This window comes from Lichtheimia ornata (assembly GCF_029851405.1).
Source record: "Lichtheimia ornata isolate CBS 291.66 chromosome Unknown scaffold00033, whole genome shotgun sequence".
NCBI classification, from domain to species: Eukaryota; Fungi; Mucoromycota; class Mucoromycetes; order Mucorales; family Lichtheimiaceae; genus Lichtheimia; species Lichtheimia ornata.
Window position 1 is genome coordinate 16881 of NW_026695353.1, and position 26800 is coordinate 43680.

Genomic DNA, 26800 nt, shown 5'->3' on the forward strand with positions numbered 1-26800 from the left:
GATAGCAACAAGCGAGAGAGAGAGAGAGAGAGATAAAATTTCGCTTCCTTTTTGAGAACGAGTAACACACACGGCATGGATAAGAGGGAAAAGAGATTCAATAGTATTTACAACAAGGTATAAGATAAATAAATGATAATACGACTACTACTATAGCAATACGAACGACTACACATAAATGGTCAATGATGTTTTTCTTTTGGAAGATGGCAAACTGGATACGGTGGTGGATGTGGATGAGCCTCGATTATCATCACGGGATTCATGAAACTCCTCGTCGTCGTTGGTAACATAAGATGATGATGATGTTGATGGTGAGATACTTGTTTTCTCGTCTTCTTCGGGTACTGCGTGTAGCGTGCTGTTGAGTTGTTGAGTGTTTCGACGTTGTTCAATGACCATACGATAGCAAAAGTCGCCAAAGAGAGTATCGGCACGTTGCAGCATCTTTTTATCCTTGACAACTTCACGAACAATAAACCAATCATGGACTTCATTTTCACCCACAAATGTTTGCCAAGGGACACCATCTTGCTCTGCCTTGCTGGCAAAGTCAAGGGCATCATCACGCAACGCTTCCTTGTTGCCTACAAACATGAGACATTCTGGAAGGAATGCACGATAGCCCGTTTGCAAATCAGCGATGCCAAGAAGACGATTGGTATCAGGAGGAGTATCAGGAGAAGGCTCTTCAAAGTAATCATCAATGATACGTTTAGCAGTGAATTGGGTAATATAGTCGTATTTGGTGTTTTGACGCCACGAGTCAGATGTCGTTTGATCGGTCACGAGGGGTGAACTCAAAACAGCTGCTGCAGGACGTGGTAGCTCTGGCAAATCAGCTGCTTGTTGCCCGTTGTCAGTCACCACTTCAAACATCGTTGGGTCATGCGTGATGAATAACATTTCCAGAATGAGCGCTGCACCTGTCGATCCTCCAATAGCAACAATCTTGGATGGATCCACTTGGAGTGTGTTCACCAAATGCTCATATGCGTGCACTACATCCTCGGTTGCACTAGGATACTTGTATTCGGGTGATAACCGGTGCTCCGCAGACATGATCACAGCATTAATATTATAATGCTCCTTTAGGTATTGGAGCCAATGGATATACGTATCCATAAACATGTTGCATTTGCCAATTCTAAATCCACCACCTTTTTGTTTCATGTTGCATGCGTTAATGAACGTGGAAAATATAGCACAGTTATATGCTTACCGTGCACATGGAAAAAGACAATATCGGCTTGAGCAACGCGTTCCATCATTGCAGAACGGTCCAACTTGTGGACATTTTCACCAATCCAGCAACCCCACCATCCTTTGCTGTTCTTGACCTTGTGAATCCATTTACGATGCCATCCTTCAGGACGCAAAATGTCTTTGAATAGTAATCTTGCTGCTGGGGCAGGCAATACAAATCCACGTCGTAAGATCTTGATAGCTACACCAGGAGGCACTTTACGAATAGCAGTTCCTAATCGTTTCATCGTGTATGCACGTTAAAAGAAAAGCAAGGCAGTAGTAGTAAGAAACACAAAAAGAGAAAAAGAAAAGGATAGATGTATCGTTTGAATGATGGGAATTCTAATCGTCGTCCACCGTTACACGAGACATTGAAGTGGGGAACTTTTGGTCTCCTCGATCTTGTTGGGGGGTTTGTTGTTATTTCCTCGCACGGTGTGATCATGATGTATTGTTTGATCAATTCACACACCTTCTATCATCCTCTCGCATATCTATGCATGTATGCTTACTTTATCCATCATCATCTTATTTACAAATCTTGCAGTCAATAACATGCCAAATGGCCGGTGGGTACAAAAGTAGGTGCCACATGCCCTGTTAACCTAAATTGTTCTCGATATTGTCAAATACGAATGGAGCTTTATATGGAAGCTTTTGTTTATTCCGCTTGGCTTATGCACATACACCATGATGGACTACATTAAAGGCAAGCTGCCAAGTGCATCATGTGCATTCACGTGAGTTTTCACTTTCACACATACGCACTGAATGAGTGTCAAAGCGATTCATTTTGCTAAGATTGAAGGATTGAGATGGGTTTCATCTACAAGCTATTGAGGATGCAAGGCAAAAAGGGACAAGGTAATAGATATTATTGTGTCACCAGCAACCCAAGAACCCAAACATCTCCGTCAAACGATTCATTTTCATATCCTGCGGACAATCTAACGCATAAAGATGACACCAGGAGTAGTGACATGACCGTTATGAGAAAGGCCACCTAGTACAAGGATCGTCTCGGCTTGCGCTTTTTCCGTTCTCGTCCATGTTGCCCCCAACAACTGGTCAACATGCACGTACATGACATAGCCACATTTCCCAAATTACTTAACAATGAGCATGGTTCATTTAATTCACAATGCAAAGAACCTTTTATGTAAAAATCTATCTTGATTACAATGCCCAATGCGCATAGTGTTTATTGATTGCCAAAATTTGAGCCTATGAGTTCTTGACCAATTCTGTAAGGAGATCACCGCCATTTGCCATGATACCATCTAAGAGAAAAAAAAGACATACCGATGAGTCCACCAATATGAACAATGTCCATTTTGTCCCATTATGTAACTTACTCTTTTGTCCCCATACGGATGGTAAACCTCCCTTGTTTCCCCACGCCTTTTCTTGACTCTCATACTTTTCAGGTCTACCTTCTCCACTTGAACCATCATGATAGGCCGCTAACGTGTCAGAGAAACCTGTCAATTCAATCAATCCAGTTAGCATGTCTGCATGGGATATCTCACATGTCGTTGTCTACTACATGCGTTGGTTCAAAAATTGCATAACATCGGCACTATTGAATCCATTCTGGCCAAGAGCTGGTTGAGGGCCTGCCGAGGACAAGGGTGGTTGTGGTTGTGGTGGTGAAGAAGAAGACGTTGCTGTCGATGCAGGTGGTGTGTTGGATCGATGGGGTTGCGATTTGCTGTTATTTATACTATTCGCTTGTGGCTCCTTTTGTTTATCTATAGCTTCTTGTCAATGGCTGCTGCGATAGTGATGGGACGCCTAAGGAGCAACCATTCGGCATCTTGGAATGGGACTTACGAGTGGAGTTGTTCTTCCGTTGTTGTTGCTTCAAGGAATCGCGTCTATCCGAAGGCTTTTTACCGTGATTACCTGCAAGGTACTGATGAGTACATATATATTATGACATGGTCGCTGTAAAGTACTAACCTGGCATCGAGGACTAGGACAAGGTAGGGAAGCCAAAGGAGAAACAATATAGCAGTGGTGGAGCAGCTCTTCTCACACACGCAAGATAGGTTGACTCCTACCACCGATATGGGATCGCTGACTTTCAAGTGCAGCATTTACGAAATACGCAAGCTAACAAATGGTGCTGGTGGTGGTACCTGCAGTAACCTGTCACCATGCTGCTTCTTCCATGCCGAAAAGGACGTCTTTACCATAGAAACGGAGCTATTGGATAGCGTCATCATCCTTCCTTTCAATGCCAAAAATAGAGAATTTCCTTATGATTGGTATACATGGCAACGCTAGCATTGGGTCTCATTGTAAAGTAGTGTAAACAAGTGATGCTTTATGAGGAGCATAATAAAGAAACGGAATATGGGTTATGAAAAAGAGTTAGAAAGAAAAAGGTCGTACAGGGGCGAGATGCATAGTAAAAAAAAGCCGGTGATAGTGTGTATATGGATGCGGTACTTGCGTGTGTGTGTGTGTGTGTGCGATAACACGATAGAGAGAGAGAGAGAGAGAGAGTAAAGTTGTGTGTGTGGATGTGGATGGGTGGGTTGCTAAAGGTGTCGATTTTGATGCGCTTGTAATATAATCTTGATCGGTTCTAATCACACAATCCACATGTGAGTTTCGACAAGAGACTTCGTTTCTTGTTGGGTTGAGCAGGAGCGTGCAAATGTTGTGGCATGGGTTGTGCCGATGCTTCTGCCGGTCGTTGTGCACCATGTTGTTGATGTTGCATTTGCGTTTCTTTTGGCTCAGTCATACGGGTAGTTGCATGACGTTGATTATCAGCAATGGCCTTTTTGGCTGGACCCGTTAATCCTTGACGTGCAGCTTGACGTTTGGAAAGCGTTTCCCATCCTTTGCCATTGTTCAACAGCATCCAATCATATACACCATCCTCGACATCGCCCATATTCCGAATAACTTTGCTGAAGAGCTCTCGCAAAAAGTCATAGTCGGGTGTCTCTTCGAATCCCAATTTACGCACGTATTGAAGATAAATGCCAAATTCCTCTATAGATTGATGTCAGCGATCCCCAATCAATCTTCCTCATAAGCAATAAGCAACTTTACCTGGGTATCCGTCACACAAATCCTTGACAGCTGTGCTTTGTTTCTTGTCACCGATCTTCTCATACTTTTGCTTGTTGGTTGCAGCCTTTAGGCCCTGCCAAGGCAAATGTCCACGCAAAAAGTACATGAATACATGGCCAAGAGCTTCCAAGTCATCACGTCGTGATTGCTCTATCATAGTCATAAGTATATGGATATACAAAAACACCATCACCAACAATGATCATTACCTCGACCCAGATGGGTATTGATGCTCATATAACGAGCAGTACCAGAAAGACTCTTACGCTCGCGATAAGGAATATGTTGCTTCGTCTTGGGGTCACGGTAAAGTTTAGCCATGCCAAAGTCGACCATGAATATCTGATTGGCCATTTTGGTGCCGGGCTTGCCGATCAAAAAGTTGTCGGGCTTGATATCTCGATAGATCAAGTTCTTTTCATGGATGGTCTGCACGCGGTCCAACTAAATAGGTTTCTCCAAGTCAGCAACAATGACACACGTGCGAGGAGAGAAGGGATGATGAAACAAGGAGGAGGAGGAGGAGGATGTAATAATTACCATTTGTTTTGCAAGCATAGCCACTGTCTTGGTAGAGAATCGGCGTCCACAAATGTCAAACATGTCTTCAAGACTTGGACCCAATAGATCAATGACCAAGATATTGTGCAGTCCTTCTTGCCCAAAGTAGTAAGCCGTCGGAATACCCGCTGCCATAACAGAAACGTGTGCATCATATCGTCAGTCCATGCCAAGACATGGTATCCAGGACATGCAAAACATGACTTACTTGAACCAGCCATGATCTTGTACGTTCTATATTCATCTCGCAGTTGAGGAGCATCGCTTTTTCGAGGTTCAAACTTGATAGCCACGGGCTGATTGTTAAGTAGATTGGTGCCTTTGGTGAAATGCAACTGCTTGTGTTACTGCGACCCATAACAGAATAACTTCCATTGCACATTGAGAGAGCTACCTTCATAAATGATACCAAAGCTGCCTTCACCAATCTTTTTGCCAACTCTGTAATGGACTCCCACGACGTTATGCGATGAAAAAGGATTCGCCGCTGCAGACGATTGTGAATAGTTTCCAGCCATGGATTGCAATATGGATCGAGGTGTTGAGGGAGGAAGAACGCAAGTATACGTTAAGTGAGAGAGAATGTAGGTAGTGGACTGGAGATGAGAGAAAGAGAGAGAGTGAAAAAAAGAGCAAGTGCAAGGAGGTTGGGTGGGGTCGCCCAAGCAAAAGTGGAGCCCTACCACTCTTCAAATGCCGGAGTGGGAATCTCCCAGCAGCAGCAGCAGCAGCCCTTTCACACTTCCTTGAATAAATGGATGATGATGGGTTACGTGCTTTGCTTTTCCTTATTCATCTTGTACCCACCTTCTCTTTCTTTTTACACTTGTTCAATGGTATTTGACATGTTGGTCAATGCATCATACGCATAAATACAATGCTATATTCAATACTAAAACTACCCTACTTGCCTTATGCTGCAAAGAATAGCCATATCTCTATTCCTATTGGATGCCATAGGTGAAGCAAAAAAACTGAAACAGGCAACAGGGCCCTGCCCACATGGTTGAACACTGATACAAAGATCCCAAGAATATCGAATCATGCACACAAGTGGTAAACACACCTTAACCAATAGATACCATCGGCAATTGGACCGTGTGAATCATTGGGTGGTCGTGAATCGTGGAACATCCAAGTATCCAAGTATGGCAAAAACACAGCAGACGACGGCGTCTGGAAGTCTCAGCTAAACCTTAGTGGGCACAACTTTTCTCAGGATCAAAGAAAAAGTTTATTATTGTTATCAAGAAGTGATATCAATTCACCTTGTATCTAGTTATCGAATTGATTATGCAATAAACATAACAACCTTCATGCAAAAGAAGCGATTAGAATAATCATCGTCATTATTGTGTGTGTGCCTGTAAAGATATACGATTGGATGAGAATGGATCGCCGTATGGTTTTAAATCATAGGCAGTAAAAAAGTCATGACGTACACTGGTCAACAATCGTATCAGTGAATCAGGCTGTTTGCCTTATTGCCGATGCTCTTAGAGCAGCTGTCGCCATTACGGTAGACGTTGTTTGTCAGCAAGGCCATAAAAATTGTTGCACAAAGATGAGCGTGCATTTTGGCTACTCCCAAAACAATGATGCAAGCCAAATCGTAGATTTGTATCACTTGTGGCGGTAAAAAAACGAGCGTCTTTGACCCCACGAGGCAACCCTTCGGTGGGATAGTACTGGCCATACATGGAAACAAAGTACATCCTGACCAAAACTGCTAGATTGGGAAACCAGGTACTCGGCATAACAACGTACACTTGTTGTCATGGTAAATACGTTGTCTAGTGCTACGAGATGTTGCTATGGAGATTCTTGGCACCCATTTCACATCTTTTGACGGTCATTCAAAAAAGCTGATACCGTGGTTACGAGCATATCTCTGGATGGTTTGTTTGGTGTGATCAGCTACCCCAGACTGTAAACTGTAATCTGTGCAACCCCGACTTACCAAACAAGGCCATTGCATTTGTCAGAAAGCGGTCCTTGTGAGAGTCGGCGCTTTCTACTACTATCGTGCCTACCCCCCGCAAAGGTTGCCCATTGACCATCAATGCAATTCGTAGTTTAATATAATGCACAGGTTGCTGTCAAGCCATGTAGGGTCATGTATATCAACGTAACTACTCATTATGGCGTGTATCAATGCTTGTGAACGAGATCGGCTGTGGATGAATAGTAATGGGTTATATTCCTTTCACTGCTGCTGGTCTGAGGCTAGCAATGACAAATCACTTAACTTTTCCCACATCAGCTCAGACAACAAGACCTATCAAATCGATGACCTCTCTCAAACATCCACAGATATATAAAGGACAAGGTGTGAGTCGAGGTAAGAGTCATCTACATTCAAACTTTTCTCTACTCTGTCACCGTTATTTACCATGCTCAACAAGGAGATGAAGACCGCCACTGCTGCATCAAAGCGCCCCTTTGCTCATCCTTTGGATCAACTCACTGCTGATGAGATTGTCCACTCTGCCAACATTGTTCGTGCTGCCAAGCCTACCATGGATTTGATCTTCAACACCATCACTCTCAAGGAACCTTCCAAGCCAGTGATGATGTCTTACCTTGGTTGGGACAAGTCATCTCCCCGTGTCACTCACGTTGAGCGTGAAGCATTGGTGATTCTTTTGGAGCGTCCTTCCATGAAGTGCTATGAAGCCATCGTTTCCTTGGATACCGAATCGGTCAAGTCCTTTGAACACATCCCTGATGTGCAGCCTATTCTCACCATGGACGAGATGTTTGAAGTTGAGGAGCTTGTTGTCAAGGATCCACGTGTTGCCGAAGAATGCCGTGAATTGGGTATCCATGACATGTCTCAGGTGTTTGCCGATCCTTGGGCCATTGCTCGCCACGTCAACTATCCTGGTCGTGCTAAGCGTATGATGCAAGCTTTCCTTTACATGCGTACTTGTGAAGATGACAACCAATACGCTCATCCCTTGGATTTCGTTCCCATTATTGGTAAGTTGATTGTTTGGAAAAGGAAGTGGAAAATCAAGTTCAGTTTCAGCTAACTGACATTGTGTGTGTGTGTGTGAATCTAGATTTGGGAAAGATGGAAATTGTGTCTATTGAGCGCATTCGTCCCCGTGACAGCAAGTTCACTCGCCCCACCATCCCTCAGCAAAACCACAACTTTTTGCCCGAATTCATTGGCGAGGAGAATTTCCGCAAGGATGTCAAGCCTATCATTGTCCAACAGCCTCAAGGCGTCTCTTTCACTGTCAAGGGTAATGAGATTGATTGGCAAAAGTGGAACATGCGTATCTCCATGAACTATCGTGAAGGTCTCGTTATCCACAACGTCAGCTATCAAGATGGTGCCGAGAAACGCCCTGTCTTTTATCGTGTCTCCCTTTCTGAAATGGTGGTTCCTTATGCTGATCCTTTCGAGCCTCACTACCGCAAGCATGCTTTCGATGTCGGAGAATATGGTTTGGGTTTGTGCACCAACTCTTTGACTTTGGGCTGTGATTGCTTGGGCTCCATCTACTACTTTGATGCCTGCTTCAACGATCACCAAGGCAAGCCTTTCCATATGCCCAATGCCATCTGCTTGCACGAGGAGGATGCTGGTGTCTTGTTCAAGCACACTGATTACCGCAATGGTCGTGCCCACACTGTTCGTTCCCGCCGCTTGGTGATTTCTCAAATTGTCACTGTTGCCAACTACGACTATGGCTTGTACTACTACTTTTACCAAGATGGTACCTTTGAATATCAAGTCAAGGCTACTGGTGAGCTCAACACCCACGTTATGGCTGAGGATGAAACACCTGGTCGCTATGGTGTCACTGTTGCTCCCCAAATCAACGCTCAATTGCATCAACACTTTTTCACCATGCGCATTGATCCTATGATTGATGGTCCCAACAACTCGGTTGTGCAAGTTGACACCTATCCTTCGGAATTCCCTACTGGTCATCCTCGCAACATTATGGGTAATGGTTTCTATGCTGAGTACAAGACGCTTAAGGATACGCATGAAGGCCAAGCCAACCCTTGCTATGAGACCGCTCGTTACTGGAAGATCATCAACGAGAACCGCATCCATCCTTACACCAAGTCTGCTATGGGCTGGAAGATTATGAACCCTGCTGCTATTCCATTTATGCCCAAGCCTGATTCTTTGGTTGGCTCTCGTGCTCCATTTGCCCAAAACGCTCTTTGGGTCACTCCTTATGACGAGAAGCAAATGTTCGCTGGCGGCTTTTACTGCAACCAATCCGATGGCAGCGATACCTTGTACTCATGGGCTAACAAGGAACGCCAAAGCATCCAAAACAAGGACATTGTCGTTTGGCTCTCATTTGGTATCCACCACATTCCCCGTGTTGAGGACTTCCCTATCATGCCTGTCGAACTTGCTGGTTTCATGCTCAAGCCTGCCAACTTCTTCATTGCCAACCCTGCCATGGATGTGCCTCCTTCCAACAAGGCTATCAACAAGTCTGTTCACGCTGATGCCGCACCTTCCTCCTCTTGCTGCTCTGGCACTACCAAGCTGTAAATTCATCCACTTGTATATATATACCCTTATCTAGTTGTAGGATAGAAATCAAAATAAAAAGACATCACTCATTGAGCTTTATATGCATTTGGTCCCTTTTACTTCTTTATTTTCTCTGCTTCTGTGGTCATCAATGATAAGGAAAAAGTAGTATAAGAAAGTACTAGTGAATGGGTGAATGGGAAGGTGTCGTTGCTTGAAACTCATGTAAGTGTTCCTTGGCGCCCTTTTGGAAGACCACCTCTTCTCTTCCTTCTCTTTGACACCCACGAGCAAATGACACTCCATTGGATCTCTGCAAGTACGAATGCGAAGGCATTGAAGGTCGCCGTGAACGAGAGAATGTCTTGAGTAAGAGAAGCCAGCCAACAGCATCTTCGACTTTACATTCAACACTCGAGCGAACAGATGTGGCAACAAGCTAATCGAGGCGAAGCATACAGTATATCGATGTCAATCCTTCTCCAACAACCAACAACGTACAGGGAGGACAATCCACAGCGACACGATGATTGGGTTGACGATGCGCCTATTGAGCATACAAGTAGTGGATGATGTGAAGCAAAAAGGGCTATCCTCGTCAGCAAAGGGAACCATCTTGTTGCGCTATTATCACCTGTATGTATCCAAGCAAGCGAAGATTCATTTTGAGGAGGTTACGATATCATTGATGATGCTGACAAGCATGTTTGAATACTACGCTGCGACGACATGGCGCATCATGCAACATTCGATAAGGCAATACACGCAAATCTTGATCGACTTCAGCAAAGCGCCATTCGCCAGCTATTTCTCCACACGATGCATTACCCCATGCTATACTGCAATTCATCCAGTTACAAGATGTTCATGACGCCTGTTATCAGCAATTCAAATCGAGCATTCATATTCTATGCACCTTGGTGCTACTCGTTGTTCGTCGCCATTTATCGGTGTCAAAGGCCAACTGTTACTGCCTTATCACCAATACGCAATGTTATCGACATTCTTATTCGAGATGGACGTGGTAGCTAGGATTGTTCAAGGTAGATGTAGCGGTGACGTGGTAAATGAAGTGCATGAATAAACCTGGCAACCGTTGCATGAGAGCGTTCTTATCCAAATGATCTCTTTTTTTCTTGTTCTTGTTGCCCCTCAATCATTTGCTGTTAGAATGTTGATTGTTCCCCCATAGCAATAAACCTTACTATTCATATGCAGAAGCTCACATATTATTACAACATTGTTCAAAGTTGGAGAGGGAAAAAGCAAGGGAAGATAAAAAGGATATACATCATCAAGCACAGCAAGGTGAAAGGAAAGGGATAGTACAAAAGTTATAATAGTTATCTAACTCTAAGAGAAATGAAGAGGAGAATTGGCAATGCTGATAAGACTATAGACGGCTGTTATCGATGAAGAACCACTCTTTCTTGAGGACTTCAGCCAAATCATCAAATCGGATAGCACTAAGAGGACCCGAGATAGAATCGTTATGCATGGCAGACTTGAGTTTTCCATCACTTTCCAGCTTCATGATATGCAATGCAATTCCTCTCAAGTATGCTGGTTGTAGATCACCAGGTTTCTTATCACGTAGGATACTGCCAATCTCAAGTGGTGTCCAAGGCTTGGATCGATCTGACAAGATCAAATCAAGGATCTCGTTCTCACGTTGCCGCCTGAAATCGATGTATTCATGGATCTTGGCGACGCCATCTTCAACAACAGGACCATGGCCAGGATATAAATGATGAGGCTCAAATGCCAAAAGACGATCCAGTGTCTGCAAATAGGTGGTCAAATCATCAAAGGTGACGGTGCCATGTCCTAAAACACAATCGCCTGCAAACATGGCGTTTTCCTCTTCGAGCCAAAAACAGCAGTGATCGGAGGTGTGTCCTGGCGTATGTGCCACATGTAAAGTTGTCTCATCATCCACCTGGAATACTTGGCCATCGCGTAAATCTTGTGGTGTGCATGGAAACCCTTGCATGAACACCGTTTGCTCGTAACTTTCAGGATGCAATGGATACTTGTGCACCGTAAGTTGACCTTCGCATGCTTCCAAAAGGTATTCAAGACCACCCCAATGATCCATGTGCGAGTGTGTCAATAGAACATCGGAAATGTAAGCGTGTGGCGATATTGATTCAAGCGATTGTTGCAAAAGTGGGACATAGGCTGGCATCCCTTGGCCACAATCAATAAGCACCTTACGATCCCCTCGACCCACAAGGTATGTATTGGTACCTGAGAGAGAGCAAAAAGAAGAGAACCACAGTGTGAGTAAAATACATCTTTTCGGGTAGAACGGGCGGTATATTTCTGCAGCAGCTGCTGCATTTTTCTGTGTACCTTGCAATGTGAAAGGGCTTGGATTTAAACCAAGGACACGCCATACACGATCAGATAGCTGCGAGAATTCTGGAAGTGGTGGTAGATTATCACGTTCAAGCATGGTAGTTATTATACGTAAGAATAAGAGGTAGTTGAAAGAAAGGATAAGGGAAAGAAAGGAAGAAGAAAATGGGAAAAAAGATGACGGAATGGTAATTCACATGCGACTGCCCCACATGCAGGCAATCCCCCATCGCTGACTGATCGTGTGTAACCACACATGTTACTTTGATGACAGATGAAGCTTGATTGGCTATAGTAGGGAACAATCAAGCCACGTTTTTGATACTTTGACATCATTATCATTGTACGAATTCATGAAAGCATAATAATACATGAAGCCATGTTCTTGTTTATTTGATACACAGGGCGTATTTATACCTAGGGGGTGTAGCCTCCTTCATTTCTCTCGTACTCCTGTATCCTTCTTTTGTACCTGTAACATGATGATGATGTGATAGTCAAAATGGATATCTTATCTTGCCATGGTTGGGGTATGTCGTGTCATGATACGCTTGGTACTTTTTCACTTTGATGAGCCCTAGGATGATCTCCATATCAAAGCTATGATGATACTACGGTACACTGGTTATATGGCATTGAGCACATGATAGGACGTAATGCATATCAAGCATCAATAAAAGAAGGTTGAGTGATGAAAGTATTGGATCATTATCAATGCAGTTGCCGATTTATGCAAGAACAATCATCACGCCTGCCGGGCTCTTTGATAAAGCGTAGCCTTAATCCTGGTGTAGGCGTCCCACTCCACCACCTTAACAACTCTTACACTATTTTATCATGCATCATCCCCGGTAATCGTTTCGCTTTTTTCCTTCCATTAAACATAGAGATTTAAACAACCCCATATAGAAGTGGATGTTGCCATCTCTTTTATCGATCCGTATCTCTTTCATTGTTAACATCTTAAAACCCCAAGTTAGTGTGCTTCTCATGGTGGGCTCTTGATTTTTCTAGCTTGTGGATTAGAGCTGGTCTTTGTTGTAGTCATTCATAGCATTCCATTGTTTCCAATTTTCATTGTTGTGGTCGTCATTGTGGTACTCGGCTCATTCAACAAGGTAAAACCTAATCATATTGCTTGATGGATCGTATACGCATACCCCGCTTTTGCTGTAGCTACCTGCCAGATCAATCATCAAGTTGAAATTGGCACGATGCATATAGCAAAGTCTAAGCTATTAATGGTTCATGATTTGCCGCGATTTTATTGAACACAACAAAATTAGCGCCAATACTCCAGAAGCTGTAACCTTCTCGTTGAGTTATTGCAAATCAAGGCAGCACATTGTGCTTTGATAAAAGCGATCAAGGTCTTTTTGGTGGCGACATGGCACATGATATCGACGACAGTGATGAGCATGTAGCCATGCTGCAAGTCTCCTCGTGGGGAAATCAGCGTCAAAGAGGTGGCTGACGATACCATAAAGCAGCTTGCATTCGCTTCCTGTGATGCGTCAAAGGGCTTGCTCAAATTGAAGCCAAGGCGTATGAAATTTAATCGACCAATGACAAAGGCAAGCATCGTATCAACGAAGCCAATCATGGATCATTAGAAGATGATGAAGAGCGAGCTGCAATAGCTACAATACAGAGATCCCACACCTGGTTTTTCTCATCAATCTCTGGGTCTGCCAAGCATTTCTTATAGTCTTTAGTACGAGGGATCAACGTAAACAACATGCAGCCTATAAGCATCCTTCATGGATAATAAACGATCATGGTATCTCTCTTTAAATGCTATCCATTATGCAAATGCTATTGTTGGCATGGAGTACCACATGTTATTAGAGTAATCCACCTAGTGGCAATCGCGATTCGACTGATGTGAGGTCTTAAAAGTGCAGCTCCGAAGGGCCGGTTCATGCACGGCTACATAGTTGTAGGGACACCGAGATGCCAACCCTATATAAATGTCAGTGTCATGGGAATCTTCTTTCCATATGACTAGGTGTGATGGCTAATTTTCTCATAGACGATAATGATGATGAAGAGGAGGACATGGCTTGTTCAAGTCCCATGGTCCTTTGTGAACAAGATGATCATTGTTCAATCTATCCTCTTTGGTGCAACAGTGTAGCACAATTGTATGGCACGCACGATGTGTAACTTTTATCATTCAAAGAAGATTGACGGTGGCATGTCATGCATATCCATCCAAATAGGGTGTAAAACTTGGACACTTTATGTAACATGGGTTTTGTATTATCGAGCTTAGAAGGTGTCTATGTGTAGTCAACAAGAAGCACTGCATAATAAGCGGAGGCGAGAGGGAGTGTCATTGATGTCCTCTATCTTTCTCTCTCGACATGAAGAAAAATTTTGCTCTCATCGTGGCTGCTACAGAAGAACTCGGCATTGGCGTCAAGAGCAACTTGCCATGGCGTCTTCCAAAGGATATGGCCTTCTTCAAGCAGGTGACAATGCACGTTCCGAAGGGAATGCCGGCTGATGCCAAGAATGCGGTCATTATGGGTCGCGTCACATGGGAGTCGATTCCACCCAAGTTCCGTCCGTTGGCTGATCGTATCAATATCGTCATTTCACGGGATGCAAGCTACGATGTGTGAGTAAAAAGAAGCATCTTATGGAGATGGATGTAGACTGATTAAAAGGTGTGTCTATGTATGTGTAGTGAAGGGAAGGCTACGCTTCTTCATAGCTTGGAGGATGCATTGACGATGGCGTCGGTTGAAGCACAAGGACGCATTTTCGTGATTGGAGGTGCACAAATCTATCAGTTGGCATTACAACATCCTGAATGCACGCATATTCTTCTCACTCGTGTACGATCCAAGGTTGATTGTGATACGTTTTTCCCAGCAATTCCTGAAGACATCTTTCGATTGGCATCCCATGAAGAATTAGAAGCCTATGCTGAACATCAAGTACCCCAGGGCATTCAGACACACAAGGACATGCAATACGAGTTCACTCTATATATCCGTCGTTCATTATAAAGAGATGCACACCATTTATCATCAATATGCATGGGAAGGAGGGGGGAATTGCACGGTTTTTTCACATGCCAATATGCTGTGCTACGCGGAGAGTATCAAGAACGGAAAGGGAATGTAATATGCTTCACGTGGCGTGCTACAAAAGGGATCCTGCAACACTTTTTTTTTTCTTGTCATCCCTTCTCTTTTTCTTCTTTGTTATTACTGCAACCTCTGGCTCCCACTTTTTTTACATTCAAAAAAGCCATGTCAGCTGCAGCTGAGCGTATTGCTACTCCCACCAACTATGATGAAGTCGTATGCTTTCGACCACCACCACCCCCTTATGAGAAAGTTGCCAATGGTTCATCATCATCATCATCATCGTCAGGCATGCTTAGTAAGGTGATGTCTGTTTGGCGTCGACAAGCTATGGCTGAACAACAAGGCAAGCTGAGCGGCCAAGCCATGATGGTGGACAAGAAACAAGTGGAGCATGCTGTGACACTGATTAATATTGCGACTGAAATGGATCATTCTGGCAACCACCAAATGGCCGTCGATTTATATATGATGGGGCTTGATAGAATGCTTTCTGCTTTTCCATGTAAGTCATGATGAGGATGCCTCCTAAAACATGACCATGCAAGCTCACAGTATATAAAGTGGAAAGCAATCCCAATATGAAACGTGCCCTTGAAAGCAAGATTATGGAAATCAGCCATGAAAAGAACCTTGATTTACGAGCTTTGGAAGCCCCTGTGGGTGACTCGAAGAACGGTGGCATGATGGGCGGTCGATCGTTGAGTGATCTACTTTCAAGTTCGCTTGTGTTGGGTGCCATTGTTTTGAAAAAGAGCCCTGTACCAGGCAAGTGTTATTATCTGCATCATCAGCCCCTCCTCCTCAACAACAAAAGGGTTCCCTTTTTGAAACACATGGTGCACATAAAAATAACATGCATGCTGTATTATAGACATGTTCTCTTATGCTGTTGGCTGTGCAAGAGCGGGGCTTGATCGAGTGGATGGTGCACGCAGGTTTACATGGGGCATTGCATCTCATGGTATTGCCAAGGCTGCCGAGCTTGATCGTCATTTTGAGATCCATCAAACCGTTGACCACCTTTACCAATCTCTTTACGCAGCCGTTACCAAGGCAAGCACAGCGTATGCCGAAACACCCGGGTTCAGAGAAGCCAAATGATGGCATGTTTCATGATTCACTATCATCCCTCCTCCTACTCCCTTTTCGTCTCATCTATCGGCATCTCTATTATTATAGTATACCCCCCAATCCATCATTACTACCCACATCATATTACGCAAAAACACCACACACATTCAAGTCACTTTTGTAGCGTAGTAGATGACATGTCAATTATAAAAAGTGCATTTCTCTTTTATTATTCCCCTCAATGTTTTGATCTAATGCGCATGGAAATGATTTGGGTAAACCTATATAAAAGCGGGCCAAACAAGTATCGTTCTTTGTTTTGACAGGTGCTCGGAACATCAGCTGCGTTTGTTAAAGGAACGATGTCTTACACAATCAATGCATCCCATACGTGGTGGTGGTAGATAATGATCCAAATACCCCTCACGCACACACACACACACATTTTACATCATGATGCTCTCATATGATATCACCATCACCATTGTTCAATGAAGGTTTCATTAATAATAAAGGAGTGCTTGTGCCTGATATTGGGTAACCCGTTGTTTGCCACACCATATCGGTAACTTGACAATAAATACCTATATTTGGTTGGTTTGTCATGCAATGTCCACATCCTTTTTTATACACAGCCATCTTTTCTTTCATCCTTCAACCGTACAATTCATAGCGATGCTTCGTTTTTCGATAAAAGGATTTTGTTTTGTAATGAATCATTATAAAGGCTACAGCTCCTACATACTCTAAGGTATGTATGACTCTTTTCGTTTGGTGACACGAGTGTGTGTATTACCCTATTGCATAGACTGCATGTATGTTTAGCAAAGAGAGGAGGCAAATAAAGTTGTTTACTGATCCCTGATCCGCCACCCCACCACCCCTGGAACCATCGCTGTTGTATTATGGATAACTTACATAGATGAACAATGATGCAAGTAGAGCCAATGGCAAAGACCATACGCTTGATGTTGTCTTGATCGAACTAGAAGACTCGGCTTCTTCACCACCATCATCATCGGCTTCGCCATGTGGAGCAACGGATGCATCCGGTGGTGAGGGTGCTTCCGAGTGCGTCACCTTGTTGCCTCCTTGTGGTTGCTGTTGTGGTCCTTGAACAGGATGCTGCACAATTTCAATATTAAATTCTTTTGCGACGGCATTGCTTTTTGCAACAACCCATTCAAGCAATCCCCATTCGGCACCACCTGGTTTTTGGCCTGGTGCTTTTGTTCCGCTCCACAAGTTGGCAGTGACTTGATCAAAGGTCCATCCAAAATGAATGCCAGGCGATTGTTGTTTGATGGATCGATCCCATTCAAGATCAGGCAACAAGAACTTTTGGTATTCAAGAACACGGTTGGTGAGAGTGTAATTGTTGAATAGCACAGCTGTAGTGTTTTTCAAGTACGATTCAAAGCGTGTGCGCATAGCGGGGTTCTTTAACAAGCCATTGATCATGACACCTCCAGGGAACATTTCTGGGAACTTTGTGTAGGATGTTTCAACAAAGGTTCTGGGTTGATCGAGGTTGACACCAAAAGTAGCATCATAATCTTGCCCAAGATAGTACCACATGTTGTTGTTGGTAGGGTCACGGTATGCACCATCATTGGTTTGTTCCATCCAATAACCATCCCAATGGCCTGCAAGGTATTCCATCACCATGAATCGCATAAAGCTATCGGTATCAAACATGTCCGACAGCTTGGCAACGGAAGCGTCATTCGAAAAATCGGTCTTGTTGAGCGTGGCACACAATGGATCAATGGCTTCATAGTCTTCGGGGCTCTTTTCGTTGGGGATCCAAGAGCTATAATCATCCTTGTTGCTGGAATACATAAAGCTTGCACCAGAAGCACCATCATACAATGGACCCATTTGCTGTGGCGGCTTGCCATTGTAAAACATGGCACGTATATAGGAATATTGAGGTATGTCGTCAAGCATGTTGAATGTACCAAAGCCTTCACCATTGATATACAATCGCACAATGTTGGCTTGGTTGGCATAGACACCCATAGCTTGCAATACATCGGCATACAGCTTTTCTCGCATTTGTGTAGGGTCTTCTTCCATGTGTCTGAGCTTGATGTAATTGCGATTGTAAATGTATTGGCCTTCTGGTAACATCCATCTCCAGCTTTGTTTGTCATTGTTGTGTTTTTTTCCAGCACCATGGATACCAAAAGAGCAATTCTAAATGCGTGTCAGATTTCATCTACGACAAGGCTGGGGGGCGTGATGTATTGTTGTGTGCTATAATAATAATAGTAGCACATTACTTACTTTGTAGACAAGTACTTCCTCAGGCCCCACAAAAGTAAATTTGGTGCTATACAAATTGGCAGGAACGTTTTTGATGAGGTTGTTCATTTCGGTAGGGTCGCCATTCATGAAGATAGTAGGGATGTAATTGGTATCAAACATGGGTGGCTCGTCACCACCACGTGTCCATTGTGGCTGTTTGGCAGCATGGTGAGTATTATACACCCCATTTCAAAATACGAAGGTACATGTACATACCTTATCAGCAATGGGCCATGGTAATTCTGGGATATTGGCGTATGTCACTGGGCGATTGAAAAAGTCATTGCGAGTGGCGGTGCGACCTGCCTCCAATGTACGTTGAAAAGGCTCCGCGTTTCCACTGACAACATACTAAGAAGGTTTGTAACAAAAGGGGTGTTTAAATATAACTATGTAGCGCCATTGATGATCCTCTTTCTCCTTATACCTGATATTTGTCTTGGTCGTTTGCTTCTGCTTGACCGACAAAGTATGGGACATCAGGGTCAGAGGCAGAAAGCTTTGTGAGTTGACCATTGACGGATACTTGAACATCGGTAGCTCCGGGAGCAACAACACGAAAGGTGACGGTGGCAGCATTCGCCACTGTTACAATTAGAGGGATTAATAGTAGACGCATGGGCGATACATAAAAAAAGAAAGGGAAAAAGAAAGAGATGAAGGTTGACAAGAAAAGGGGGACATCTCAAGTTTTTATGTGTTGATGGTGGAATGGCTCTGTCAGCAGCAAGCCCAGACTTTTTTAGCCCTGACGCCCTACTACTAGAGTTATACGCATGTAGGAGGTATTGCTTGTCACTCGGCCCCGGGATGCATCAGTTTTTTTCTTCTTCTTTGGAAGCAGCACCAGCAGCAGCAGGATGATGGAAAAAGGAGACACGCACACACACACACATATCTCACGTGTGACCACGAGTGATCGTATGGGCAACACGAAATGTAAACAAGACCAGTGCACACACAAAGGAACCTTAACGCTGTTGTTAGTTACAACAGCGGCTGGTTTTGGTTTGTTACAAACAATACGGGTTTCTTTGTATACGTACGTGGGGACAATGCGTTCGTCTGCAAATGCCATTCTCTTTTTTTATGCATCGATGTGCACCTTGCACACCCCCTTTTTTTTCTTCTTGGCAATGGTGGATCCTGTTTTTGAGCAGCATTGATCAGCATAAACATCGTTATCCACAGGAGTAGTATAGTAGTGCGGCGATGCATGTCTCTATGCCAAACGTATCACGACATGAATGATAGATGTTTGGGGAATTCACACACTCACACTCTCACACGTAATCTTCATCCTCCAAGCCAAACGTTCTATTTGGGCGGGTTCAAGTTTAGAAAAGAAGCTGAATTTCCTCATGTGGTGTTTTGTATCATTCTATTTCAGTACACTCTCCTACGCCACAAAGAACGCTGTCAACTGATATGAGTATTAACGTGCATATACAATGCTGCGTGACCGATGTAGGCGTAAAATAGTATAATGGTATTGATGTAATCACTTTCTTTGAAAGAGCGGTAAGTTTGATAGAAGTCCAGAAAGCTAAAGCCCACCATCAAGCTCCTGCAGCTGTATCAGCCAATGTGTGCAGCTCACCAGCACCCTCGTTTTTTTTTATAAGAGATGAGAGGCTTTATATACCACATGTTGTTTTTTGACTATTTTAAGAGATAGTATACTATACTATGAGAGGGTGTGGAATGATGGGGTAAACGCGTGTGTTGCATAATAGGTGGGTTGTGGTCGGCGGGAATCCTACTGGCGGGTTCCACCTAAATTGTTAAAGTGCATGAAGATGAAAGGGTTCCCTCCTCTTCGTGCTGCATCCTCAGGTACTTTAAATCGATCCATCCATCCTCTTATCCAATTCATCCATCCTTGATCACCATGGATTGACCCATTTTAGTAGCTTTCTATTTATCGTCATGGTCCGCGTTTCCGTTTTGAACGATTGCTTGAACGCCATTAACAATGCTGAGCGTCGCGGTAAACGTCAAGTTATGATCCGCCCCTCCTCCAAGGTCATTGTCAAGTTCCTCTCCGTTATGCAAAAGCACGGTACGTTGTCATTGTCAATTGACATGCTTGGTTGCCACGTTATGAACGAGTTGTCAGCCATGCGTGTGTGTGTGTTACCATCACGTGTGATCATCCATGTGTGTGGCAATAAGCGGGTATCATAGAGACTGATGATAGCATTCTAGGTTACATTGGTGAATTCGAGGAGATCGATGATCATCGTTCCGGCAAGATTGTCATCCAACTTAACGGTCGTTTGAACAAGTGTGGTGTCATTTCTCCCCGCTTCAACATCAAGCTCCAGGACCTCGAAAAGTGGACCTCCAACTTGCTTCCCTCCCGTCAATTCGGTTACCTTGTTTTGACCACCTCCGCTGGTATCATGGATCACGAGGAGGCTCGTCGCAAGCACGCTGGTGGCAAGATCCTTGGTTTCTTCTACTAAGCACCTTTCTTTCGATGATCAGATCATAAATACGTCTTGTACCAAAAGTATACTTTATTTTGTGTGGAATCTTGTTTTTGGAGTCATGCATGCAAAAAGGAAGGAGATGTGTATGTGTGAGCTATGGATGCAATAGATGTATTGAGAGGGGAAAGAATGGGAGTATATAAGCCGAGAGAATTAAAAAGTGTCCAAGATGGCTTGGGTATCAGTGTAAAAACGCAGTGATTGTAATGCACGTTTCTCTTCCATTCCTAACTCGGGACGTGTCTTGAACAATTGCTATGATAATGATAGATGAGTGAGCACATGCCAAAAGGATTCATGTCATTCACAAACCTCGAGGAATTGCCGTTTGGAGGATTCATATTGAAGCGTGTCAAGGATCTCTTGTACCTAGTGGTTGCACAGCATGAGAGGAAATGTCTTCTCGGATCCCTTTTCTTCCATCATACACATACCTGCCGCAAAAGTTGCTCCGATGTGCTACCACCCATAGACACTACTTGACCTAGTACCCTGAGTCGTTCTCTATCCAATCGACATTTGGCGAGCTCATCTTTGAGATGTTGTGGATTATCCAATGCTTGAAATGAGGATGACGTTGATGATGATGATTGTGGAAATCCGCTGTCATTGTCATCCACGTTGATCAACTTTTGTTCATTGTCCTTCGTCTCTTCTTCTTCTTGCTCCTCGCTTTCCACTGGTACTAAGCGTCGTCTTAAACGAATCCATCGGCGACGTCGGACAAAGGATCGAAAATGCTTGTAATTGCCTAGAACGAAAACGTCATTAATGGGATGATTCTTTTGAATGAGAACTGCAAACACACGTACCATGCCATACTGCACCATGAAACTTGAGAGCGTATTGCCATCCCGCTAATTGAGCGTATACATGGATGAGAATGCTTAAAGTAAAAGCAGGGGGATTAGAATCAATTTACCTTCATCTACATCACCGGACATATCCACCATCCATTCTTTGGTGACCTAAAGTGACCCAATCATTGTCAATGCCTTTTTGCCGAGATATCAATTGATAAACTTTACCCATTGCCATGTCGGATCCGGTAACTGATAAGTCGTAGTGTCCATTGGGGTATATCTAAAAGAGCATACTGGATGAGTGTATGTATATACGAAGAGGGATTGTAGCATGTAACATACTGCATATCAGCATCGCACCAAGGATTAGGATCGAATTGGAGGAGACTATAGACACAAATGGATGAGAAACAAGCACGCATAAACCAATGTCAAAAGCTTCTCACGTTTTCGAGCTGTAGCCCACTACCCAAGAACTGCCGTGTGTGTGTGTGTGTCGTCAGTACAATCGTGCTGTCATGCATGGGTTGCCTTATTCTACTTGCCCACGTTGACATTCATATAGAATATCATAGACGTATTCTTCGCGTACTGATGGGTTGGATTCGTGGTGTTGGTCATCTGGCAAGTGGGGCAGTGGTAATGTCAAGTTGTTTTGTTGCTTGACGGGCTTGGGCTTGTTGATGAGATCGCGTAGAGTCTTTCGTACACGTAAAGAACGTTGCCGCACCACAGCTGCTGCATTGGATATGGAGGGTGGTGACTCGGTCATAAAGAGAGGAGAGAGCAAGAGAGAAAAGCGCACACACACAATGTTTCACCGCAAGCAATGCAATAAGTTGTGTGTGCTGGGAGAAAATGAGACCTTGTACTACCACAGACTCAGTTGACATATTGGAGATGTTTCCCGTAATATCACGAGAGCAGTCTTGTTATGCAGGGAATGATCATCACAATGATAAATGTTGATTATGGATGGGTGCATGGAGGATCATGTACTTTCTTTGTTCCATTAACTAACGATCATTAAGACAGCAGCAGGTGGTAGGTGGTGGTGGGTATTGTAAACTCTAATATCAAACAAACGAGAAAAGGTTGAGAATCTATCTATACGTATTACTACAAGCGTTACAATGGGCTATATTATCCCTTTAATATACATACAAGAAGAGGGAGAGAAAGTGACAAGGAGGAGACCCCCACCCCCAAATTCTTTTTCAAAAGTAGAACAACTTCACCCCCCCAACATGCTGCTAATGCATTCATTCATGCTTTCCCCGACACAATGGAGACCCTATCATAGCAACGACACTAACAACAACAATGAAGATGAAATGACCTCGTGATAATGCTTGTCAGATGCAAAGAGGGTCGCTGTAACGAAAAAGAAAATGCAGATGCAAGATGGTCCTGTTCTCAATTGGCTGTAGTTACATTTACTGTTGTTTAAGGAGCTGTTGCTGCTGTTCTTGCTGTTGTTGCTAGCCAACACATTCATCATAGCAATACACACACGCACGACCACCACACGCACATTTTACATACATCAAGTATCACACCTGTCGAAACCTTGACATATTTGGAAACAACATCATAACAGAGAGAGAGTGTGTGTGTCTTTGTTGGGAGGAGACAAGAAAGAACTATCATATCCTTTTCTCCCTTCCTCTCCCTTTTCTTTTTTTTTCCTATCCACAACCATCTTTTTCTTTTGTTTTGCTTTGCTTCATTCTTCTTCATTGTCGACGTCCCTTTCATAAATGCCTGCTGTCGAAAGTCAGCTAAAGTAATATGATGTGCACCTTTTTGACAGCTTTTTTCATTCACTGACCACCACAGCATGCTCTTTACTCTACAGACGACGTTCAAAGTCGCTCGACGATCTTGCCTTGAAATGCACCATTGCAGACACAAAGGCCTGGTTGCAATCTGACCCCGATCGCCTGTGCCATTACAATGACATATCAACACCCACTTCACCCGTGGTGACCTTTGTGTCTTCGCCCACTGAGGATCTACCAAAACGACGCCATAGTTCATGTTGCGAGCCTATTAGCAGCAAAGAGTGCCTGAGATTAGCAACCATTTATGGATGGGTCACTACAAACACATTGAGCTGCCCCTATGACATGGCAAAGTAAGTAGTAAAAGTAGTAGTAGTCCTTACAATCACGGATATCCTTTTGACGCGTTCATCACGTGCTATACGTATACTAGGTATTCATCCCGCGACGTTGTGCAGCTCATGCCAGATCCACCCACCAAATTACTACAACACCAAAAACGTCGACAACCACCCGTGCCCATGTTGTATTCTTCTCGATCCTTCACTCAAGATTACCTTGCTTCCAACAAGCTCTCAAAAATGTTCATGCGCAAACGTACTTTGGATAAACGAAAGCAACGCAGCACACCATCCATTCAACTTTCTTCGCTCCACGCATCACCAAAACAACTCGATGGCATCAACACAACAACCGATATTTATGACGACAACCAGCTTACTATCGACACAACCAAAGCCAACAACAATGACAACGTGCCTCTCCCAACGCCACCTATCGAGAATGATCCCCATGTGTTCGATGTTCTTTCCAAAGACCTCCCTTGCTTCATCACCTACAATAATCGAGATGATGATACCACGGTGATGACTTCTGCTACAGTGGAAAAGCTCGTTGAAAAGCTGACAAGTGAAATGGGTAATGTTTTGTACCTTGTTAAAGGGAAAGAGGTACTAATCGAGATAATAGACTCAGAATTCATGATGGATTTCTTTTTGACCTATCGCCAATTTTTATCATCCATCAAGCTATGCAAGCTTTTGATTCTTCGTTTTCGATGGGCATTACTGGAAAATACGGATGACCGATCCTTAGTTCGCATACGGTATGTAAGAATGCTTTGCATTGTTTGTTTGGTTATTAATTCATCTTCTTTTACAGCACGTTTGTGGTGATTCGACACTGGTTGACGCATTACTGGGATCACGACTTTTCAAAGTCGCGTACATTGAGGTTTATCCTGTCCACATTTTTATCCGAGTTGCGTAGTCATCCCACTATTCTTGGATCACCTCGTGATGCACGTATCATCAAGAGCCTCAGGAACTTGTTCAAGCGACAACGGAAGCAGAAACAAGGAAGGATGGATGAAGACATCCAATCTTCATGTGATCGAGCATCATTGTCCACGACGCCTGGGCTTTTTGATACACGACGATCAAGTAACAGCCGCGGGGGCATGATTGAGGAACATCGTCGTAAAGATAGTGGATTTGGCAACATCCAAAGTTCAAAAGCACAACATCATGGGCGACCGAATAGCACATCCTCCTCATCCTCAACAACCATTTCATCACCTTGGGCTACTCGAGTAAGCTCAAGTCTCAAAAGCATCAAACGTTCCATGTGGCATCGAGCATCCTCATCTTTAACTTCTACGACATCCGATGATATCCAACACTATCCTTCTCCTCAACCATCCATATCCACGCCTATACCATCTCATACAGCAACAGCAACAACAAAATCATCCCGTCACCAATCTCATTATTCATATCCACCTAATCTCACTCCTTCGCCATCGCATCGCCTTTTACGGACCTCTCCTTTGGGCATCGAACGATTATCAGCTACCATCTTTGGGAGTGATTCCAATAACAGCAAGTCCACCTATCGTCCTTTTATCTTGTTTTATCGCACTGAAACTGTTGCACAGCAATTTTGCATGATTGAACGGCAAATGCTACAATATGTCACTTGGGATGAGCTGGTGGAATTAAGGTGGAAGGATCGACGATCGGGAGCAGCGTCAAGATCACCCATTGTGGATGATGGTACAAAGGAGCAATCGGGCGTGGAGCAATTGATTGGCTATTTTAACAGGGTAAGTATCAAGGGGTGTGTATGTGTGTGTGAGTAGGTAGATACAACAAAATAACACGAATATAGACATGTCAATGGGTGACTTCAGAAATCGTGCAATCACAATCTTTGGAACTTCGTGTGCGTGTGATTGAAAAATACATTCGAATTGCCTTGGTGAGTAGTAGTAGTGATGATGATGGATACATCATGCTGATCTTCGCTTCCATTGTGTAGAAATGTTATATGCATAGGAATTATAGCACGCTCATGCAGATATTGTTGGGTCTTCAATCACCAGCCGTATCAAGATTGGAAAAGACATGGCAACGTGTCAACACATACGAGATGCAAGTGCTGGACGACCTCAAGGAATTGACCAAACCCTTTCGCAATTGGAAGAACATCCGTGCTGCTATGAGTAAAGCCATTGAAGACATTGCTGAAGCATCCGCCGTCGAAAGCATCTTAACGCACGCTCATGATGATGATGCTATCCATGCTACAGATGCGCGTGGAAGTATTCCATTTCTCGGCCTTTATTTATCTGATCTTGTATTCAATGCCGAGCTACCATCCATTTTGACATCTACCAGTAATCAGCAACAACAACATGGCAACGGCACCTTTAACACGACACAACCTCCTGACGCAGACAACGAATTACGTACACGACTCAGTACCCATTTAGTGAACTATAACAAGTTTAGGATTACAGGTATGTAGGAAATGAAAGCGATATGGATGAAGAAGGGGGAAAAAGACCACTCATTCAAAGCTTATCATCAGCCTCGGTGGTTCGACATGTGTTGGCTTTCCAAGTACTTTCTCGAGCATACGACTTTGATTATCATCCAGATGTATTCTCAAAACTTCAACAACTCCAATTCTTGGATAATGCAGACCGCACCCACCCAACCCCGTGTCGTTTTGGTCTACAGTTATAAAAGCTTACATACAAACGTATATACATCATATGAGTACATAATGGATGCCACTTTGGTATATTGGATGGAATGAGCTGGATATCTACAACGCGTGAAAAAGAGTCTTGTAGTCATCTATGTGTTATCCCAACTTGACCATTATGCAATGCATGACCAAAAGGTAGAAACCTGGGGTTGATAGTGCTGAAATATATATGTGTGTGCAAGGTAGTCTTCAGAAACAAAGGGAACTTGGAAGTGCTGGAAAACTGTGACAATCGAAGGGATGATGATCATGTAGCTTCAGCAGCAGTAGAGAAGTATATACGACAAGTAGTCTCTAGAATATTCCAGTGTTTTGTGTAAAGTTGATACCATTTTTTGTGAATTAGCAGCTAACTCATAACTCAACACGTGATTCCTATTTTTTTAATAAAGGGCGGGGTGGATGAATG

General features: G+C 43.6%; 12 protein-coding genes across 12 annotated transcripts; 5 read left to right on the plus strand and 7 right to left on the minus strand.

The window, feature by feature from the left end:
- Positions 1-168: 168 nt before the first annotated feature.
- Positions 169-1493, minus strand: O0I10_006998 (uncharacterized protein; the record flags this gene model as incomplete). The annotated part of the gene is made up of 2 exons (XM_058487018.1): positions 169-1160; positions 1223-1493. The coding sequence occupies 2 exons, from the start codon at positions 1491-1493 to the stop codon at positions 169-171; spliced, it is 1263 nt and encodes a 420-aa protein (XP_058342095.1).
- Positions 1494-2472: 979 nt separating this feature from the next.
- On the minus strand, positions 2473-3217 carry O0I10_006999 (uncharacterized protein; the record flags this gene model as incomplete). Its single annotated transcript, XM_058487019.1, has 5 exons — positions 2473-2528; positions 2604-2729; positions 2799-2999; positions 3082-3153; positions 3211-3217. The coding sequence occupies 5 exons, from the start codon at positions 3215-3217 to the stop codon at positions 2473-2475; spliced, it is 462 nt and encodes a 153-aa protein (XP_058342096.1).
- Positions 3218-3841: 624 nt separating this feature from the next.
- O0I10_007000 (uncharacterized protein) lies at positions 3842-5417 on the minus strand (the record flags this gene model as incomplete). The annotated part of the gene is made up of 6 exons (XM_058487020.1): positions 3842-4257; positions 4318-4488; positions 4548-4782; positions 4879-5027; positions 5108-5218; positions 5294-5417. 6 exons carry the CDS (start codon positions 5415-5417, stop codon positions 3842-3844), a joined length of 1206 nt encoding a protein of 401 aa, XP_058342097.1.
- A 1875-nt stretch (positions 5418-7292) lies between these two features.
- Positions 7293-9430, plus strand: O0I10_007001 (uncharacterized protein; the record flags this gene model as incomplete). The annotated part of the gene is made up of 2 exons (XM_058487021.1): positions 7293-7881; positions 7965-9430. 2 exons carry the CDS (start codon positions 7293-7295, stop codon positions 9428-9430), a joined length of 2055 nt encoding a protein of 684 aa, XP_058342098.1.
- A 1375-nt stretch (positions 9431-10805) lies between these two features.
- Positions 10806-11870, minus strand: O0I10_007002 (uncharacterized protein; the record flags this gene model as incomplete). The annotated part of the gene is made up of 2 exons (XM_058487022.1): positions 10806-11662; positions 11768-11870. The coding sequence occupies 2 exons, from the start codon at positions 11868-11870 to the stop codon at positions 10806-10808; spliced, it is 960 nt and encodes a 319-aa protein (XP_058342099.1).
- A 1185-nt stretch (positions 11871-13055) lies between these two features.
- On the minus strand, positions 13056-13376 carry O0I10_007003 (uncharacterized protein; the record flags this gene model as incomplete). Its single annotated transcript, XM_058487023.1, has 1 exon — positions 13056-13376. One exon carries the CDS (start codon positions 13374-13376, stop codon positions 13056-13058), a length of 321 nt encoding a protein of 106 aa, XP_058342100.1.
- Positions 13377-14139: 763 nt separating this feature from the next.
- Positions 14140-14790, plus strand: O0I10_007004 (uncharacterized protein; the record flags this gene model as incomplete). The annotated part of the gene is made up of 2 exons (XM_058487024.1): positions 14140-14396; positions 14466-14790. 2 exons carry the CDS (start codon positions 14140-14142, stop codon positions 14788-14790), a joined length of 582 nt encoding a protein of 193 aa, XP_058342101.1.
- A 246-nt stretch (positions 14791-15036) lies between these two features.
- O0I10_007005 (uncharacterized protein) lies at positions 15037-15975 on the plus strand (the record flags this gene model as incomplete). The annotated part of the gene is made up of 3 exons (XM_058487025.1): positions 15037-15376; positions 15436-15639; positions 15746-15975. The coding sequence occupies 3 exons, from the start codon at positions 15037-15039 to the stop codon at positions 15973-15975; spliced, it is 774 nt and encodes a 257-aa protein (XP_058342102.1).
- Positions 15976-16848: 873 nt separating this feature from the next.
- Positions 16849-18874, minus strand: O0I10_007006 (uncharacterized protein; the record flags this gene model as incomplete). The annotated part of the gene is made up of 4 exons (XM_058487026.1): positions 16849-18144; positions 18235-18408; positions 18472-18606; positions 18683-18874. 4 exons carry the CDS (start codon positions 18872-18874, stop codon positions 16849-16851), a joined length of 1797 nt encoding a protein of 598 aa, XP_058342103.1.
- Positions 18875-20184: 1310 nt separating this feature from the next.
- Positions 20185-20723, plus strand: O0I10_007007 (40S ribosomal protein S22-A; the record flags this gene model as incomplete). Its single annotated transcript, XM_058487027.1, has 2 exons — positions 20185-20317; positions 20464-20723. 2 exons carry the CDS (start codon positions 20185-20187, stop codon positions 20721-20723), a joined length of 393 nt encoding a protein of 130 aa, XP_058342104.1.
- A 180-nt stretch (positions 20724-20903) lies between these two features.
- On the minus strand, positions 20904-22446 carry O0I10_007008 (uncharacterized protein; the record flags this gene model as incomplete). The annotated part of the gene is made up of 10 exons (XM_058487028.1): positions 20904-21005; positions 21063-21119; positions 21185-21501; positions 21563-21607; positions 21673-21718; positions 21779-21833; positions 21896-21940; positions 22000-22029; positions 22099-22291; positions 22359-22446. 10 exons carry the CDS (start codon positions 22444-22446, stop codon positions 20904-20906), a joined length of 978 nt encoding a protein of 325 aa, XP_058342105.1.
- Positions 22447-23313: 867 nt separating this feature from the next.
- O0I10_007009 (uncharacterized protein) lies at positions 23314-26366 on the plus strand (the record flags this gene model as incomplete). The annotated part of the gene is made up of 8 exons (XM_058487029.1): positions 23314-23339; positions 23412-23690; positions 23771-24255; positions 24307-24442; positions 24499-25441; positions 25507-25596; positions 25657-26137; positions 26209-26366. The coding sequence occupies 8 exons, from the start codon at positions 23314-23316 to the stop codon at positions 26364-26366; spliced, it is 2598 nt and encodes an 865-aa protein (XP_058342106.1).
- Positions 26367-26800: the final 434 nt, after the last annotated feature.